General features: G+C 41.5%; 1 protein-coding gene across 4 annotated transcripts in view; it reads left to right on the forward strand.

The window, feature by feature from the left end:
- The first annotated feature begins 497 nt into the window (after window positions 1-497).
- The window catches only part of Tlk2 (tousled like kinase 2), a 124,434-nt gene continuing 106,974 nt past the window's right edge, over window positions 498-17,957 (forward strand). Inside the window, exons 1-2 of one of the 4 annotated variants that reach the window (XM_020179954.2) lie at window positions 498-687; window positions 3,684-3,766. In XM_020179954.2, coding sequence (XP_020035543.2) covers window positions 3,686-3,766 — 81 coding nt within the window. In that variant the 5' untranslated portion in view covers window positions 498-687; window positions 3,684-3,685. Of the gene's footprint in view, window positions 688-833; window positions 1,109-1,632; window positions 1,862-3,683; window positions 3,767-17,957 lie in introns of those variants that run through there. The other 3 variants (XM_074045358.1, XM_020179964.2, XM_074045359.1) reach the window with 3 other exon arrangements.

Here is a 17,957-nt window from a genome sequence, read left to right on the forward strand (position 1 = left end):
GTGCGACTTCCCAAGAAGTCTGTAGTCCAGAGGAAGATGACTCCTGGGTTGACTTCTTCCACCGTGTTTGAGTTTGCCCCAAGTTTGGAAGGTTGGAGAGCAAACAAAAACTAAACTACCATTCTATAGTCCAGCTGGCAGGTCTGTGTCCGTGCACACGTGGAAGAATTAAGAACAAGGAAGAAATAAGGGCAGGAACTCCAGTTGGAAAAGTTCAAAGCTATTGTTCTCAATTTTCCCCTTGTAATTAGCTTGTAGTCCCTCAGTCATCTTCAGACGTCCATCGGGTCAAGGAAGCATCAGAACAAGCAGTCGGGTAGCTGCACTGAAGTCAGCGTCCTGGCGCAGGGGGTCGTGGAGAAAGTGACTTTCTCTTTGGCGCTGGGGTCAGAGCAGGAGCCCTTTCCCAAGGCCCACGCCCTCCTGGCACCCTTCCTTTCACTCTTCATTCCTCAGACTTCTGCGAGGGGCAGGCCTATTTTTCCAGCCTCGCACTTGCCCTCAGACCCCCCTCCCGCAAACACCCCGAGGGCCCTGTTAAAATGGGAGGTGAAACGGAAGCTCCTCCCGGGGGCCTGGGGAGAGTGCCCCGGGGTCACTGTCCCCCAGCCCCCGAGGGCAGCATCCTCATGAGGGCTCAGCTCTGACCCCGGGCACCTTTGGTCCCTGGGACGCCCAGCCATTCAGGTAGGTGGAGGGCGTGTGAGGCCGCCTTGTGGGCGTCGGATTGGGGTCTGGGAGCCGCACGATGGCCTTGGGGAGTGGCGGGCATGCGGTTCCAAGCACAGGGGCGGGCACAGCGAACTCACTAACGGGGCGTCTCCGGGAGGTCGCGCGAGGTCCGTCGGTTCACGGGCCTTCTTCCTCGCAAATCCACCCCTGAGCAGACCAACCCCACTTCTCGCCCAAACTTGTGCAGACCAGGGATTAGGCGGGCGCGGGAGTCGCGGACGCCGACAGGGAAAAAGCCTGATTCGGCCCAGTCCGGCCGCGGGGCTCCTCCAGCGCCGGGTCGCTTATACAAAGACGGCGGCAGAGGCTCCGGGGTTTCGGCCCGGCCGGTCGCGGGGCACCCGGAGCAGCCCGACCGCCCCTCACGTCGCAGCAGGTTCGCCAGCGCCGCCAGTCGCCCCCCCTCAGCCGCCCCGCCAGGCGCGGCCTCCTCCGCCGGCGCGGGGTCCCCTGGTTAACCCCTGCCCGCCAGCCCGGCCGCTGATTGGAGGAGGCGGGGCGCCGGGGCAGCGGGGACCCCCCCCAACACCTTTCTCGTCCCCTCCCCCTCCTCCCCCACAGTCAGCGCTTCCCCACCCCCCCAGGACCCCCCCCTTCGCCTCCCAGCCGTGCAAATCTCGCGAGGAAACACGCGGTTTCACTAGTGTGTTTACACCGATCACTACTAATCCGGACCGAACCGATCCGGATTAAGGGGCCGGAGGCGGGTTCTGGGCACCAGCGGTTCCGACCCCCCCCCCCCCGCCCTCCGCGCAGCACCCGAGTGGCCCCCAACCGAGGGGGCCCCCACCTCCCTGCCCGGCCTAGGCCCTTCTGCGCCTCCCTTGGCCTTTGTCCGGCGCCAGGAGGCCGGTTCCGCGCCCCCCGCGGCCGCCCAGGCCCGGGCCCGCGTCAGGCGCCTGGCTCTGTACGCGAGCCCGGGGATCTGCGGCCTCCACGGCCCCCCTCCCCCGCCCGCCCTCTCGTGGAGCCCGGCGCCGGCGGCGGCTGCCCGGGCGGGGGGTTGCGGCGCTCAGGAGAGGCCCCGGCTCCGCCCCGGGCCTGCCCAGGGGGAGAGCGGAGCGGTCCGCTGGTGGGTCGGGTCGGGGTCCCTCCCGGGAGCAGCGTGGAGCGGCGGCGGCGGTGGCAGGTGAGAGCTGAGCTTGGGCGGGGGAGGGCCCCGGGCCTGAGGCATTAACCATCTCGGAGACCCCGTCGGCCCGAGGAAACTGCGAGCCGGGCCCACCCTGGGCTCGGCCGCCGCTCCTGGGCGCCGAGGCTGAGGTGCTCCCCGAGGGCTGCGGGTCGCGGGAAGTTGGGGCAGGCCCAGGCCTGGCAGTAACGCTGAGGGAAGGGGGGACGCCCCGGGCGCTGGGGTATGGCGGGGGGGGTGACCCAGCAACCTCCCCGGTGTCCCCCGGAGCCGGCCCGCTCTCCCTCCGTGACAGGTGGGCCTGGAGTTGGGGAAAGTTTGGAGCCGGCGAGGGGCGCCGGGCCCAGGCCCCATCGGTCGTGTTTCCCGGCTGTGGGGCTGCAGGGAGGATCCCAGTCCAAAGCCCCGCTGGAAACAGACGAGTGGCTATTTCCCTAACATGAGTTGACATTAAATGCGATAACCGCTGGAGCGTCGTTTTCTGGGCCAGGCCTGAGGATGGAGGTTTGGTAAATGCTGCGAGAGACCTTGGGGCCAGGGAGAGACTGCAACCTCTGCTGCCATTCGACCGACCTCGATTAGGGCCGGGCGAGAGGCAGGCGAGCGAGCAAGGCCACCCACCCTCTTAGGGAAGACTCTCAATCTCCTTAAAAAAAAAATAAAAGAAAAGAAAGAAGATGCTTTTCCACCCTTCTAAGAATTGCCTAATTCCTCTGTAACCTGCGCTTTGTATGTGTGGGTGAAACTTTAATTTGCCACCCTTGCATTCCCCTTTGCCCCAGGCTCTCACTCAATCCAGGAAGGGAAATGAAACCGGAGGACTTGTAGGGGTTGTTACTGGAAATTGTGGAGTTGTTCGATGGCAGAGATGTTTGATCATGTTTGCAGTGAACTTTAAAATCACATTAATCATGCCAATAACTACTTAATAATACGTCCAAAGGGGTTCTGCGTAATGGTACATGCCCCTTTCCAACTTGTAATATGGAAGAGACATTTTTCAGTAGAGCGTGCAAGAGTTGATCTCTTGCGAAGGATAGATACAATTGTTCAAGGTGCCTGAGCATTAATTGGTCAGGGAAGGAGTTTAAAAATGGTGTCCTCCTCCCCCTTCCTGCTTGGAAGGAGTGCTAAAAGCAGATATCCAGAGTGGAGAGAAATCTGCTCCAGGGAGTGGTCAGAAAAAAAATTGTAAGGGGATTGTTAGGAAGTTACATTAATTTCGTGAGTGAATTGAATGGAGGTTCATGGTTGTGCCTTGGGTTCTCCAGTAAATTTAAAATAAGATAAATTCCTTTTTTTAGGAGAAGCTATATAATAGTATTATTTGAAGTTATTTGTAGCTTCTGATTCATGATGTATTCATTTGCAATTGTTAATGATTTATGTTTTTAGTTTTAGAGCTGGTTCCTGTGTGTTTGGGAAATATCTGAAAGTACTTAGCTAGATTCAACGATTGATAGAAGGAGTTTTATTTTTGCAGTCTCCCTTGTTTTGTTTATGCCCTCTGCTCAGCTTTTACAGAAATTTTATGAAAGGTTTGAAGTCCCCCCCCCCCATTATCAGAACTGAGGAAGAGTAAGAGGCCCTCATGGAGGAGGACTTCTAAACTGCTGTATTGATAACATCAAAAAGCTGTGTGATGCAGTACATTATAGTTTACCACTTATGTACTGTATTTCCCTGAGGAATACCTCTGGGTGATCATTCAGTGACACAATTGTGAGGTTTTTTTTTTTTTTAGTTTTGTTATCAATAAAATTGTTTTCTCCTTTTTTAGTTTTCATAACTTCACAGCCTACTTTTTCTTTTTCTATAGAAATGATGGAAGAATTGCATAGCCTGGACCCACGAAGGCAGGAATTGTTAGAGGCCAGGTTTACTGGAGTTGGTGTTAGTAAGGTGAGTAAAAAGATGATGACACTATTCATAGTCCAAACACATTTAAAAATGATTGAGAACGATTTGGGTGGGACATACTAATTTACAGTATGGGACATTTAGCTCATGGTTCCAGTGAACTTTCAAATCGTCCCAGTCATTCCAGTAGCACATTTGAAAGTGTTCTATTTGGGCATATATGTTTCTTTCCCTTCTAGCATGGGAGAACTTAACTGAGGGGGTTGTTGTAAGGATACTAACAGGATGTGTATCTAGATTTCATGCTGTATTTTGTTAAAACTTCTTAGTCACTCAGAAAAAAGCTACAAGGCATTGCACGGCTTCATTACCCTGGGTATTTGGTAGTTATTTGGTGGAGTGTTAAAGAATTCTCTGTGAAGTCTGTCAGTGTTTCAAATCTGCAGGTCAACAGATTTCTCCTGATTGCACCCCCAGGTTGCTTTCTCACTACTGTTTTCCTTCTGGCTCACTGTTTTATTTTTGTTGTGGGAGTGTAAACTAAGACCAGGCCCCCATTGTACAGCAGGTGGCAAGTGAAGCACTGTTGTGACTTCCTGTGCTTCTTTTTATACCTGCTTGTCCACTCTCTGCTATAATAGGATGTACATTATGTATTTATGCTGTTTTATTTAAAAGCTTCATGGATCCAAGACTGTCATAATTACTTGGGTTTGATACATGTGATGTGAATTTTTTATCTTTAACCAGTGTAATACATTTCTTTCTGTTTTTTTTTTTTTTAATTCTTGTCTTAACAATAGCCTGGTGTGAATCTTAAGCTTTGGTTAGTTGCTTCTTCAAGGAGAAGGTGTATGTGAAGGTTTATAGTTGGAAAACGTGGCTTTAATGGGTTGGGCAATTTTAGTTGAGCTAGGATAACGTGATAGTTTTTGTTTATTCTACAAATACTGAGTTCTTACAGGAGCTCAGTGTAGAATGCTGCGGATGGCACCGCAGCGTAGTGCCTCATACCTGCAGTGTGGAGACAGATGACACTGTGACGAGAGCTGTATCAGGGCTGTGACGGGGGGCTGTGGGCACACAGGATTTATTACACTTTAGTTCTTTCCTTTTTTCTGGTGCTGGAGTTTGAATTCATCCTACACCTTAAGCCACTCCACCAGCCCTTTTTTTGATGGTTTTTTTCGAGATGGGATCTCTTGCACTATTTGCCCAGGTTGGCTTTGAACCGTGATCGTTCTGCCTCCTGAGTAGCTAAGATTATAGGCATGGGCCACTAGCGCCTGGGTTTTTTTCTTTTGGGACAGGGTCTTGCTATATAGTTTTGCCCGGGCTGGCCTGATCTTCCAACCTCAGCCTCCTGAGTGCTGAGATTATAAGCAAATACCACCTTGCCCAGCTCCAATTGGTTATTTATTGATGTCCACCCCACTTTTTTTTTGAGAGGGGGTCTCACTGTGTAGCTCAGCTATGGGCTTAAACTTGTTTCCTCCTGCCTCAGCCTCTTGCTGGGATTACAGGTGTAAGCAAGCATGCCTGGCCTTTTTGATGTGTTTTTTTTTTTTTTTGAGGTGTTGAGGATTGAACCTAGGGTTTTGTGCATGCTAGGCAAGCACTGTAACTCTGAGCTGTATTCCCAGCCCTCTTGTGTGTCTTTTAATTTGGGAATTCAACACAAGACTCATGTTCAAGTCTGTCTGTTCAAATAGCCCCTTACTGAGTAGGTCAGTAAGTTTGTATTCATATCGTATGTAGTTTGAACTCATTGGTCTTTCTTTTTGTATTTAGGTGCATGATGATGACTATCCAAATACACCTTTTGTTTTGTTTTGTTTTGTTTTTTTGGTACTGGGGTTTGAACTTAGGGCCTACCCCTTGAGCCACTCTACCAGTCCTTTTTTTTTTTTTTTTAAATTCATTTATTCATATGTGCATACCACCAAGCCCTTTTTTGTGGTGTGTTTTTTTCGAGATGAGCCTCTCACGCTCACGAGCTATTTGCCCCGGGCTGGCTTTGAATCGTGATCCTCCTGATCTCTGCCTCCTGAGTAGCTAGGATTACAGGCGTGAGCCACTAGCGCCGCATTCCAAATACACTTTCAATGATGTAGGGCATAAATGATGGGAAGGATGGGAATGAGTGACATTCTGTATTTTGCTGCCTAACTTAAAATTATGTAACTAAGGTTTCAGAGTTTTTTCGTTTTATTTGTTGGCAATACTGAGAGTTGAACTTTGGGCCTTAAGCGTGCTAGGCAGGCACTACAACTTGAGCCACTCTGTCAACTTGGTTTCAGAAAACTTTAATGCAGTAACTGGCATGTTTAATAGGAAGTTCTACCTTTATTATAAAGAGAGAAAAAGTTTTCTTTAGAGGGAAAGAAGTTTATATCCAGTTGTTTTAATGCCATTAATTGTATACTATTTTGATTTTTTTTTTTTTTGACGACACTGGGGCTTGAACTAGAGTCTCATGCTTGCTAGGCAGACACTACCATTTGAGCCACTCTACAGTCTTTACCTTGATATTTTCATCATGGCAAGGATGTTTACAATAAATATGTTATTCAAGGACTAGCAGGAGAGTATGGTTCTCTATAGCAATGAAACTTGAAAAACAACTAAATTACCAGGTAGTTTGCAGAGCTAGGAAGAAGAAAAGAAAATATCCACTTCTCTGACCAGCAGGACATTGTACCCTTCAGGCTATTGATGTGAAAGGGGAACAGGAAGGAGCCATAGTACTAGGACAAAGGGGTCACATTTGGATAAACTCTTCTAGTCCTCTTGGCTTTGGATTCTTTGTTATGGGTCATAATTTCCCAGTGAAGATATCTCTGTGTTGATGATAGCTTTCAGTTTTGCTGAGATCAAGAGAGGTTTCAACCCTTGTTTGTTGTTCAGTGAGAGAGCAGAGTAACTTTTCTGAGATGGTGCCATCTAGTGGGACTGGTGCTGTCTCATGGGCTCTCTCTTGAGTGTCTCCTACTTTTCAGTACTTTCTGATTCCATAGAAGGAAGAAAGTCAGTGCCACTGTGGATTCTTTTCTAGTGGACAAGACTGTGAGAAGTAACTGCAGTCTTGGAATTACTGTAGTTCTGTCATATTGCTTCTGCTTTTTTACACTTAACAAATTAGATATACTTCACACAATTTAGCCTAAAACAAAATGGCCAAACCACCACATTTTATTACTTGTATTTCAGTGCTTGTTATTTCTATTTAGGTTCTTAATTTACAGATTTTAAATATTTACAACACACTTATGTGTACTCAGTTTCTCTTTATGATTGATGTATTTACTTCGTAATAACTGGTAAACCATTTGTGTGGGGCTTTTGGAGGCATGTGGTTTTTGTTTAAAAGATTGATGTTTTCTGTCATTTGTGAGTTGATGATAGTGGAAAGAAGCCTAATGTCCAGTAGGTTTTTCTGCTGTAGCTGACACTTTTTTAGGAAGAGCTAAGACCATTCTCTCTTAGGAGTTTTGAGGTGATAAGGTTAAATTGGGCTGTGAACGTACTTCATTTATTACTGACCTGATATTAGAACTGTCCTACTTCTTTTTAAAGATCTTTTGGTAATGTGAAACTGCCTAACTCATATTCATATGTTTTCATCAGAGCCTGTTACAGTTTATATTGCTGAGTCTGCTCCCTTCTGGCAGTAGAAGTATAGAAAGTCACTGATTGTAGAGACTATAGAGTAGGTGGAATTCTAACCTTGCTCACACTGTTTCCTATACCTAGTAGAATATTAAAGTTAATACAGGAGCAAATACTTACAGTACTAATATGTGCTTGTACTGTCCCAGGAGCAACAGAAGCAATAAGAAATGAAGAATGTTGCTTAACAAACCTACGTTTAAGTAACTTAACTGAATTAGTGGACATTTACATTCTCTCCCTACACGCCTTACTGATTTATGGCTGCTGCATTGCTCCCACCAGTTGAGTTATAGACTTCATTTATTACAACTTGCATCTGTATTATAATTACATAATTTAACACAAAGTTACAGAAACCAGTGAAATACAATTGCAAAATGAAAGAATTTTTCTTTCTTTGAAAACTTAAGTTAGGGCTGGCATAGTGGCTCAAGGGGTAGAGTGCCTGCCTAGCAAGCCCGAAGCCCTGAGTTCAAACCCCAGTATTTCCAAAAAAAAAAGAAAACTAAGTTATCTACACTAAAATGATTAAATATAAAGTGTGTCAATAAAGAGTTCTATAAAAATTTGTATATATACACATGCATGCACATATATGCTAGGGATTGAATTCAGGCCCTTGTACATGTTAAACACATGCTCTACTCTGAGCTACACCTTTAGCCCTTCTGATTTTTTTTTTAAATGTGTAAGAATTTGTTGCTTAGATCTTTAGCAGATGTCTTGTGTTTTCACTTTACTTTGAAAAGAAATTGAAACTGGAAATTGTTGATGATGTATTGTGGGTGTGGTTTGTGTAAAATTATTGTCAGTGAATCAATTACTCAAAAGGCCTACCTCAAAAGACTGGCAAAAGAATGTATATTTAGGGCTGAGGATGTAGCACTTCCCTAGTATGTGCTAAGCTCTGGGTTCCATCCTGTGTTAGTTAGCTTTCCATTGCTGTGAAAGAACACCTGCAAAAATCAAGTTGAAGAAAGAAAGATTTAATTTGGCTCATAATAATTTCATAGGTTTCAGTCTGTAATCTCTTGGCACTTTTGTTTTCTGGGCCTGTGATGGCAGAAGGTTATGGCCAGAGAGGGTGTGGTAGAATCATACTACTCACCTTATCAAATTGGGAAGGGGTGGGGAGAGAGAGAGAGAGAGACCCCAAGGGCATGCACTTCCTACAGTTAGGTCCCACCTTCTAAATTTCCATCACCTCCCAATAGCCCATTAGATTATAAATCTGTAAATGTAGTAATTCATTGATGAGTCAGAGCCCTCGTGGTTCTTAAAGCCCCACCTCTGAACATGACTATTGGGGCCAAGCCTTCAACACATGAACTTTGGGGAACACTCTAGAGCCAAACTATAGTAGATCCCCAGCACTGCCAAATTACTTTCTTTTTTTTCCTTTCATAAACTTGTCATTTTGATATATGAGCAGATTACATAATCAAATTTGACTTTTTGAAAGATATTTTAAAAACTTATGCCTTTTTTCTATTCATGTACTTAATTGCAGTTAGACTTAATTTCAGTTATGGATACCTACTGTTAGCTCTTTCACATATCAATGTCATTTTAATTAAAAAATATGTTTAGGTATTTTATACTTAATATATGCTAGACAATGCTTAATAAATATGAATGTCAAAAAAAATCTATACTTACCCAATGCATTTTTAAGGAGCTGTTGATACATTTATTGTCATGCTTGTCTTCATATTGTCTTTTCTCTTTTATTTGTCATTTGCTGTCTGATATCTTGCAGCATAACCATGCTCTTCTTTTGTGGTGGTACTGGGGTTTGAACTCAGGGCCTTGTGCTTGCTAGGCAGGTGCTCTACCACTTGATACACACCCCCTTCCTCATTCATAAATAGTAGTTTCTCCTATCCCACTCACCTTTCTCTAAAGTGCCACCAGTTACATTTCTAATCATGGCAATATTAAGTTACTGTCCTAGAGGCTCCCCATTGCCTCTTCTAGTTCAAAAACTTGTATTCCTTCTTCTCTATTTTAATTACCACAAAAATGACAACATATATCTTTGATGTATCAAAGGTTAAGCCTTTTATCCTCTTAGTCAGGGGCACTGAAGAGAACTCCATTTATTTCTCTTCAACTCACAATGCTATTACGGTTTTATAATTAATTGTACATACATACATTTTTTTTTTTTGTAACAATTTATTTTTTAAAGCAGTTTCAGGTTTATAGAAAATGAGCCAGCCACAGGCTCATGCCTGTAATCCCAGATTACTCGGGAGATTGAGATTGATAGGATAGCAGTTTGAGATTAGTTTGGGCAAAAAGTTAGTGTGATTCCATCGCAATAAGCTGAGTGTGGTAGTGTGCACTTGTCATTCCAGATTCTCAGAGGCGTAACTAAGAAAATTGAAGTCCAGACCAGTTTGGGTAAAAATTTGAAATCTTACTAGAAGTTTAATGCAAAAGGGGCTCAAGTGGTAGAACATCTGTCTAACAAGCTCAAGGTCCCAAGTTCAAACCCCAGCAGTACCAAAATAAACAAATAAATAAATAAAAAAATAAGCACATACTGTGCAGTTCCCTTATACTTTCTCCTCCAGTATCCCATCATTAACACCTTACATCGTTATGTGGTTTGTTACAATTTATGGGTCAATATCGATAGGTTATTATTAATTGTAGTCCATAGTTTATGTTAGGATTCATTCTATGTTGTATTGTTTCATGGTTTTTGAAAAATGAATAAAATCAGATATCCAACATTTATATATATTTAAGATTGTTGAATCTGTCTCATATGGTCAGTATTCATTTTGATTAACCTACATGCTTGCCACTTTGTTCTTCATTCTTTTTACATTTCTGCCCTATCTGGAATACTTTGTATTTTTGTATGAAATACAGTCTGTGGGATTCCTCTTGTGTGGGCCTGCCAGTGATAACCTCCCCAGTTTATCAGCTTAAACATGGCTACTTTGACCTATTGTTTTATTTTATTTATTTTGAAATGGGGTCTCACTATGTTGCCCAAGCTGGTCTCAAATTCCTAGGCTCAAGAGATCCTCCTGCCTCCACCTTCCTAATCATCTCTAGAAAAAGCCTCTTTCAAAATGAGCCACCAAATAACAATATTCTCTCTCTCTCTCTTTTTTTTTTTTTTTGTGGTACTGGCGTTTGAACTCAGGGCCTGCACGCACCTTGAGCCACTCTACCAGCCCAATTTTTTGTGAAAGGGTTTTTTTGAGATAAGGTCTCCTGAACTATTTGCCTGTGTTGGCTTTGAACCATGACCCTCCTGATCTATGCCTCCTGAGTAGCTAGGATCACAGGTGTGAGTCACTGTCACCTGGCCAAATAACAATGTTATTTAAAAAGAAAACGCTTTATATAACAATGTAAAGTTCTTTAAGTAAACTAAATCTTTTAAATTTCTAATTCACTATATAGAACTATTTCAGATCTGAGTCTAATGATGGCTGTTAGGCCCTTCCTGGTGATAGTTTTCACTTGATCCCGAGAACAACTAGGTGTGATGGAGTTATTTTAGAATTACTTCTTAGTTTGTTAGCTATATCTAAACAGTTTTTTTTGGTGAGGGGTCTGTGCTGGAGATTGAATCTAGGACCTTACACAAGTTCAGCAAGAGCTCTCCCATTGAGTCACATCTCAGCAGGCTAAACATTTTTTAAAAAAAAAGTTTGTTGTTATGTAGCCTAGGCTGGTCTCAAACTGTCAATCTTGCCTCAGCCTCTTGAGTGCTGAGACTATAGAGGTGGACCATTGAATAAAGTTTTTTTTTTTTTTGACCTTTTACAGTACTGATTTATTTCTGGAGTATTTGGTGACTTAGGCCTGTAGAAGGGTTCACCTTCCCATCTGTTTTGTTTGGGGTTAGACTTTTGGCTTAGGGTGGCTACTGAGCTTTTCTGTTCTAAGGTCATTTGTCCTGATGGCTGCTTGCTCCTGGTCATTTTTTTTTTGCCCTGATAGAGACTTTCATGGGAGATTTGTTTCATAATTTGACTGTTCTTACTTCTTCTAACGGCACACTTTTGCAGCTCAGAGCACTCCATAGAATCTGGAGCACCAGTGAAAGTCTTCTCAGTTTGGTGGATTAACGTTGCATGTTTCCGAGGTTCTCATGACTAAGTCCAGCTCTTTGCCTTCTTCCCAGTCCAGGATACCAGTCCCCTTTTACTTATGATTCTGCTTTTCACAATTCCAGTTACCTTTGTTCAACCATGGACCGAAAATACTGAGTGGAGAATTCAGGAAATAAATCATATGTTTTAAATTGTATGCTATTTTGAGTAGCATGATGATGTCTTGCACTTGGCTGCTCTGTCCTACCCTAGATGTGAGTCATCCCATTGTCCTTTATATCTGGACCACATATGCTCCCACCTATTAGTTATTTAGTAGCCATCTTAGTTATCAAATTGACTGCTGAGGGGATGGCGGCACATGTGTTCTTGGGACCCTTATTTTAATGATGACCCCTAAAGCCCAAGAATAGTATTGCTGACAATGGGAGTATGTCAAAGAAAAGCTGTAAAGTGCTTACTTAAAGTGAAAAGATGAATGTTCTCAATACGGAAAGGAAAAAATTTTGTATGCTAAGGTTGCTAGAATCTCCATGTGTTGCATATGGCTACTGTGTATAAGTGCTTAGTTAAGATGGAAAAGGCATTATATTTGTGTACAAATTTGTAGGAAAAACATTGTATACATAGAGTTTAGTACTGTCTGGTTTCAGGTATACTGGTTTTCCAGAGTTTTTTCTTCACAGTTTAACAGTGGATCAAATGGATCATAGGTATACCATATTTGCTACCAGGTATGAAGTGTCATTCCCCTCACAGATGTATCTTGTGTTGAGGAGTATTCGTAAGAGTGGATTTTGGTTGTTTTTGAAAGTTACTTTTTTTTTTTTTTTTTTGCATAGTACTAGGGATTAAACTCAGGGCCTTGTAATTACTACATAGGCATTCTACCACATGAGCTACACTCCAAGCCCTTTTGCTTTTTGTTTTTCAGATAGAATCTGGTGCTAACTTTGCCCTGACTGGCCTCAAATTGCAATCTTTCTACTTCCATTTCCTGAGTAGTTGGAATTACAGGCATGCACTACCATACCAGGTGCCAAGTTTTAATTTTTTTTTTTTTTTTGTGATACTGGGGTTCAAACTCAGAATTTTCTACTTCATGAGCCACACCTCCATGCAATTTAGGATACAGAGCAGATGGTATTTTCTCTTTTTTCCCTACATTTTTTTTGAAATCAGTATGTGTATATGTATATATATATATATATTTATTTATTTTTCGTGGTACTGAGGTTTGAACAAGGCCTTCACCTTGAGTCACTCCACCAGCTCTTTTCTGTGATAGATTTTTTTCAAGATAGGGTCTCTTGAACTATTTGCCTGGGGATTGACTTCCAACTGCTATCCTCATGATCTCTGCCCTCCTGATTAGCTAAGATTAGAGGGCCACTGGCACCCTGTTATTGTATATTAATTGTACAGTATGGGGGGGTTTCACTGTGACATTTCCTTATTTGTATATAATATACTTTGATCATATTTACTCCATATTCACTCATTCTTACCTTCTTTTCTCCCCTACCCTCTAAAACAGGATTTTTATTATATTATAGTCATATCTTATTCTTTGACTATAGCCTTTAAAAAAAAAAAACAAAAACTTCCTTGTTCTGCAAAGTATATTGGAATGGAATAATTTAGTTTGATCCTAGTATCTGCTAAGACGTTAACTAGCTGTATGACTTAGAAGTTCCTTCAACACTTTGGACAATTGCAATTTATAATTTTTACTTTTGATCTGGGTGTGGTGGTACACACATGTAATTTCAGTCTTGGGAGGCTGAGGCAGAAGGATTTAGAGTTGAAGGCCAGCCTGGACTTGTAGCAAGACTCTTATCTCAAAAAACCAAAACCAAACAAAAATATATTGATTGTATATTATATTATATGTATATTTATTGTGATAAAATATACATAACAAAATTTACTATTTTAACCACTTTTATACTAGAGTTTAAATTTAATATATTAATTTATCTGTTTTACAGTGCTGGGGATTGAACCAAGGGCCTTGTGCATGATAGGCAAGCATTCTACATAGATCCACATTCCCAGTCCTAGAATTCAGTTTTAAAGTTGAGTATTGCTCAAATATTTAACCCTCTGAAGACTAGTAATGTTGTGCACATAAAGACAGGGTGCTGATACCTGTTATGGATACCATAACAATGGATGTGACCTATATGACTGGTAACTTTGCTTTTACAAAGTGTAAATATGTGACTTTTATCATATAAATTGTTGCCAGAGTTGATGTTCATATAGTTTCTGCTTTGCCTGACTCCAGAGGACTGTTAGGGATTGTGAAGTTAAACTATAATCTAAAGGACCAGCTGATCCACAAGATATGATGCCTTCAGTTCCAGATATTAATACAATATCTCATTATATTAATTAACTTTAGCAGCCACATTTAATGTTCAAATTTAGCAGACATCAGCTGCTATCATCAAACTAACTTTATTTACTGTCCATTATAGTAACGAGTGACCAACTAGACTAATACACAAAATATTCTATCAACTTTAGTCGTTTGACCTACTTGTATCTGGATAATACAGGTAAACAGACATAGTAGCTGTATTGAAACTTAGTGTTTATATTTTTCAGCAGGTGAATCAAACCAGCTTTTATTGAGCCTGCACTGTATTTAGGTGTCATTAAAAATCAACCTGATGTACTGTGTACTGTTTTTTTTTTTTTCACTGTGTACTCTTGAAGTACTGTTAGTGTTTGGATATAAAATGTTCTCAAAGGTTCGTGTGTTGAAAGCTTGGTGTCTAGTTGGTAGTGTTATTGAGAGGTAATTGAATCAAGAGGGTGCTAATTTCATCAGTGGGTTAATCCAGTGGTCCAATGATGAATTCATAGCTGAATGGGTTATTAGGAGGTAGGGCCTAATTGGAAGAAGTAGGTCACTGGGGGCAAGTCTTCAAAGGGTGTGTCTTGACCCTGGACCTCTCTTGTTGCTCTCTTTACTTCCTGGTTGCCACACGATGCACAGCTTTCTTCTACTATGTCTTTCTACCATGCCCTTCCACCATGATGTTTCTGCCTTGCCACAGGTCTACAGCAATGGAGACAGGTGGCCATGGACTGATATCTCCGAAACCACGAGCCGAAATAAACCCTTTTGGTCTTAAGTTGTTTATCTGAGGTATTTTGTCACAGTGATGAAAAAGTTGACTAACACAGGCTCTTACAGTAGGCACACATGGACTCAGGTGTCTGTGATGTCTCAGGTGTTCATGGTGATGTCAAGATATTATGAGCCCAAGCTTGGTGTGGTAGCAGAAGGGTTGTGAGTTTGAGGCCAGCCTGGGTTGCATAGTAAGTTCAAGGCCAACCTGAGCTATATACATAACAAGACCCTGTCTCAAAAAACCAGCCACTGAGAATCTAGCTCAGTGGTAGAGCCTGGCATACTTAAGTCCCTAGGTTTGATCGCCAGCACAGAGGAAAAAAAAAAAAGATATTATGAGCCTAAAAAAAGGGAACATAATTGTTGAAGGGTCAGATTGTGTGTTGTTCAGAAAGCAGTTAAGATCACAGAATCTCTGTATATGAACAACTTAAGAAAATTATGATAAAATATTGCTATGAATGTTAAAATATGATGGTACAGAATGGCTTGGTTGTTGGATTTTGTTTTTTTTTCAAAACAGGTCCTCTCTGTGTAGTCCACACTCGTCTCAAACTCATTATCCTCCTGTCCCAGCATCCCCTTCATTTACTTTAAATATAAAGATGAGTACATTTCGTGTGTGTGTGTGTGTGTGTGTGTGTGTGTGTGTGTGTCTGTGTGTGTGTTTATACTTAACTGTGTATTTTGCTTTTTGTGCGTAAAGTAGTTTAGAAATTGTTTTATATTAGTACATTTAGAATTTCCTTATTCTTTTTTCCAGGGCTGTTTGATATTCTACTGTGCAGTGAACTATAATTCAAAGGTTTCCTTTTGATGGACATTTATATGCGCAACAGTATTTTGTTGATAAATGCAATGCTATAGCTTATGCTTGTATATAATGTCATTTTACCTACATTCAAATAGGATAAGCTTACAGGATAGATCACTAGAAGTAGAATTGCTAGGTCAAAGGTATGAGCATTTATAGTTTTATTAGATGTAGCCACATTGCTTTCCATAAAGAAGAGGAATATAAGTATGTTTTTCTATTAGTGTGAATGAGAACATTTTTTTTTTTACAGTGAAAGATGGCAGGAGAATCTATTGAAATGCTTACATGTACATGGATGGATAGAATTTTAGTCAAAGTCAAGTCAGTTTGACATTTTAAGTGGTCTGTGACAAATAGTTTAGAGCCACCATCATTATCTTAGGACTTAATTGGGGATCTGAGGAACAGACCCTTTTATACTGGATAACCTATTTGTTCCTTTTGAGTTCTTTGTGTGTGTTGCATGTATAAATGAAATGTATTCTGAGGAATGAGGACCCATATTAAGTTCTACTACAAGTAAATTTAACAGGTAAAATTCCATCATAACCAATTCCATAAGGCTTTTATATTTTGGGATAAAATGATGACTTTGAAATATACATATTTTGGGAAAATACAAGTCTAGTTTGTAGGTCCTGGAGAAAAAGAAAGTAGTTCTATATAATGAATTAGAAATTTAAAAGACTTAGTGTACTTAAAAGAACTTGATGGTGTTATATACAGCCTTTTTTTTTCCCCCAATACTGGGGTTTGAACTCAGGGTCTACACCTTGAGCTACTCTATCAGCCCTTTTTTTGATGAGTTTTTTCAAAATAGGGTTTTGTGAGCCATTTGCTGGGGGTTGGCTTCGAACTGCAATCCTCCTGATCTCTGCCTCCTGAGTAGCTAGGATTACAGGTGTGAGCCACCAGCACCTGGCAAAGTGTTGTCTTTTTAAATAATATTGTTATTTGGTGGCTCATTTTGCGAAAGAGTTTTGCTACAGATGATTAGGATATTTCATGTGGGAAAAATGAGGTAGACCTATATGCTGTGCTGAATATTGGGGCAAAAGGCACTCAATCATGAAGAAGAAAACCCTCCTGTTGGCCATAACTGGAGGAGCCACTAATTACACAGAATTATTTGTCATCGGTAACTTATTTTAACAAGTTTTCTAAAACCTTATTTCTGAAATAGAGGCATAGAACAAAATTCTTTCTATGAGCCATCCTTAAAGAACTTTTTAGAGTGACATTTATTATAACAGAGCTGTGCTTTTACTAACAAGCCTTTGACAATAATGAATTTCTAAGATTTGGTCTATGCTATTGGTTTCAAATAATATTTAAGTTATTTGAGAGCAGATTATATGAATCAAATATGCATACTAATGAAAAATATCAGAACAGCAGTAATAGCTGATAATCTCATTTTAGAGATAAATGAAATGCTTAAAAAAACACCCTTGCTTGGTGTCAGTGGTTCATGCCTGTGGCTCACACCGGTAATCCTAGCTACAGAGATCAGGATGCGGTTTGAAAACAGCCTGGGGAAATAGGTCCCTGAGACCTTATCTCAAAAAAACCTTAACAAAAAAAAAGGTCTGGTGGAGTGGTTAAGGTGTAGGTTCCAACTCCAGTACTGGTTTAAAAAACAAAACAAAAAACCCACCTTAGTCTTAAGCAATGAAGAAAAAGAGGAAAAAGAAACAAACAAGGTGTTACATACCTGTAATCCCAGCAGTTTAGGAGATTGGAAGTAACAGGATCTTGGTCTAAGACTGTCCTGGGCAAGCAAACAAGACCCTATTGTGTGGAGTGGGGATGTGCATCAGGTGGTAGAGTGTCTGTCTGCCTAGCAAACATGAGGCCCTGAGTTCAAACCCCAGTACTGCAAAAAAAAAAAAAAAAAAAAAGAAAGAAAAAGGAAATGAAAAATAGATAAAGCAAAAAAGAAGGAAAAAATGAGGGGAGGGAAGACTTAAGGGCATGGTTCAAATGGTAGAGTGCTTTCCTAGCAAACTTGAGGCCCTGAGTTCAAACCCTGGTACTATCAAAAAACAAAACAAAACAAAAAAGACATGATGGATAGGAAAAGTATTTTCAATAGAGTAGATTCATACTCAACTATATTGATAATTAAATTGGTTTAACACACCAGTGAAAGTAGTGTCAGACTCCATGACTTTTTACCTAAAGATCAGAAAACCCCACCAAAAAACTTCTAGACATCGTGAACAACTTTAGCAAAGTAGTAGGATACAAAATCAATTTACAAAAATCAGTAGCCTTTCTATATATCAACAATGAATAGACAGAGAATATTGGAAAATAATTCCTCTTACAATAGCCTCATAAAATACCTAGGAATAAACTTACAGGGAATGAAAGATCTCTACAGTGAGCACTATAAACCATTGAAGAAAGAAGTTGAAGACTATAGAAGATGGAAAGATCTCCCATGCTCATGGATTGGCAGAATCAATATTGTGAAAATGGTTATCTTACCAAAAGCAGTCTACATGTTCAGTG

Source organism: Castor canadensis, chromosome 11 (genome assembly GCF_047511655.1).
Source record: "Castor canadensis chromosome 11, mCasCan1.hap1v2, whole genome shotgun sequence".
Taxonomy (NCBI): domain Eukaryota; kingdom Metazoa; phylum Chordata; class Mammalia; order Rodentia; family Castoridae; genus Castor; species Castor canadensis.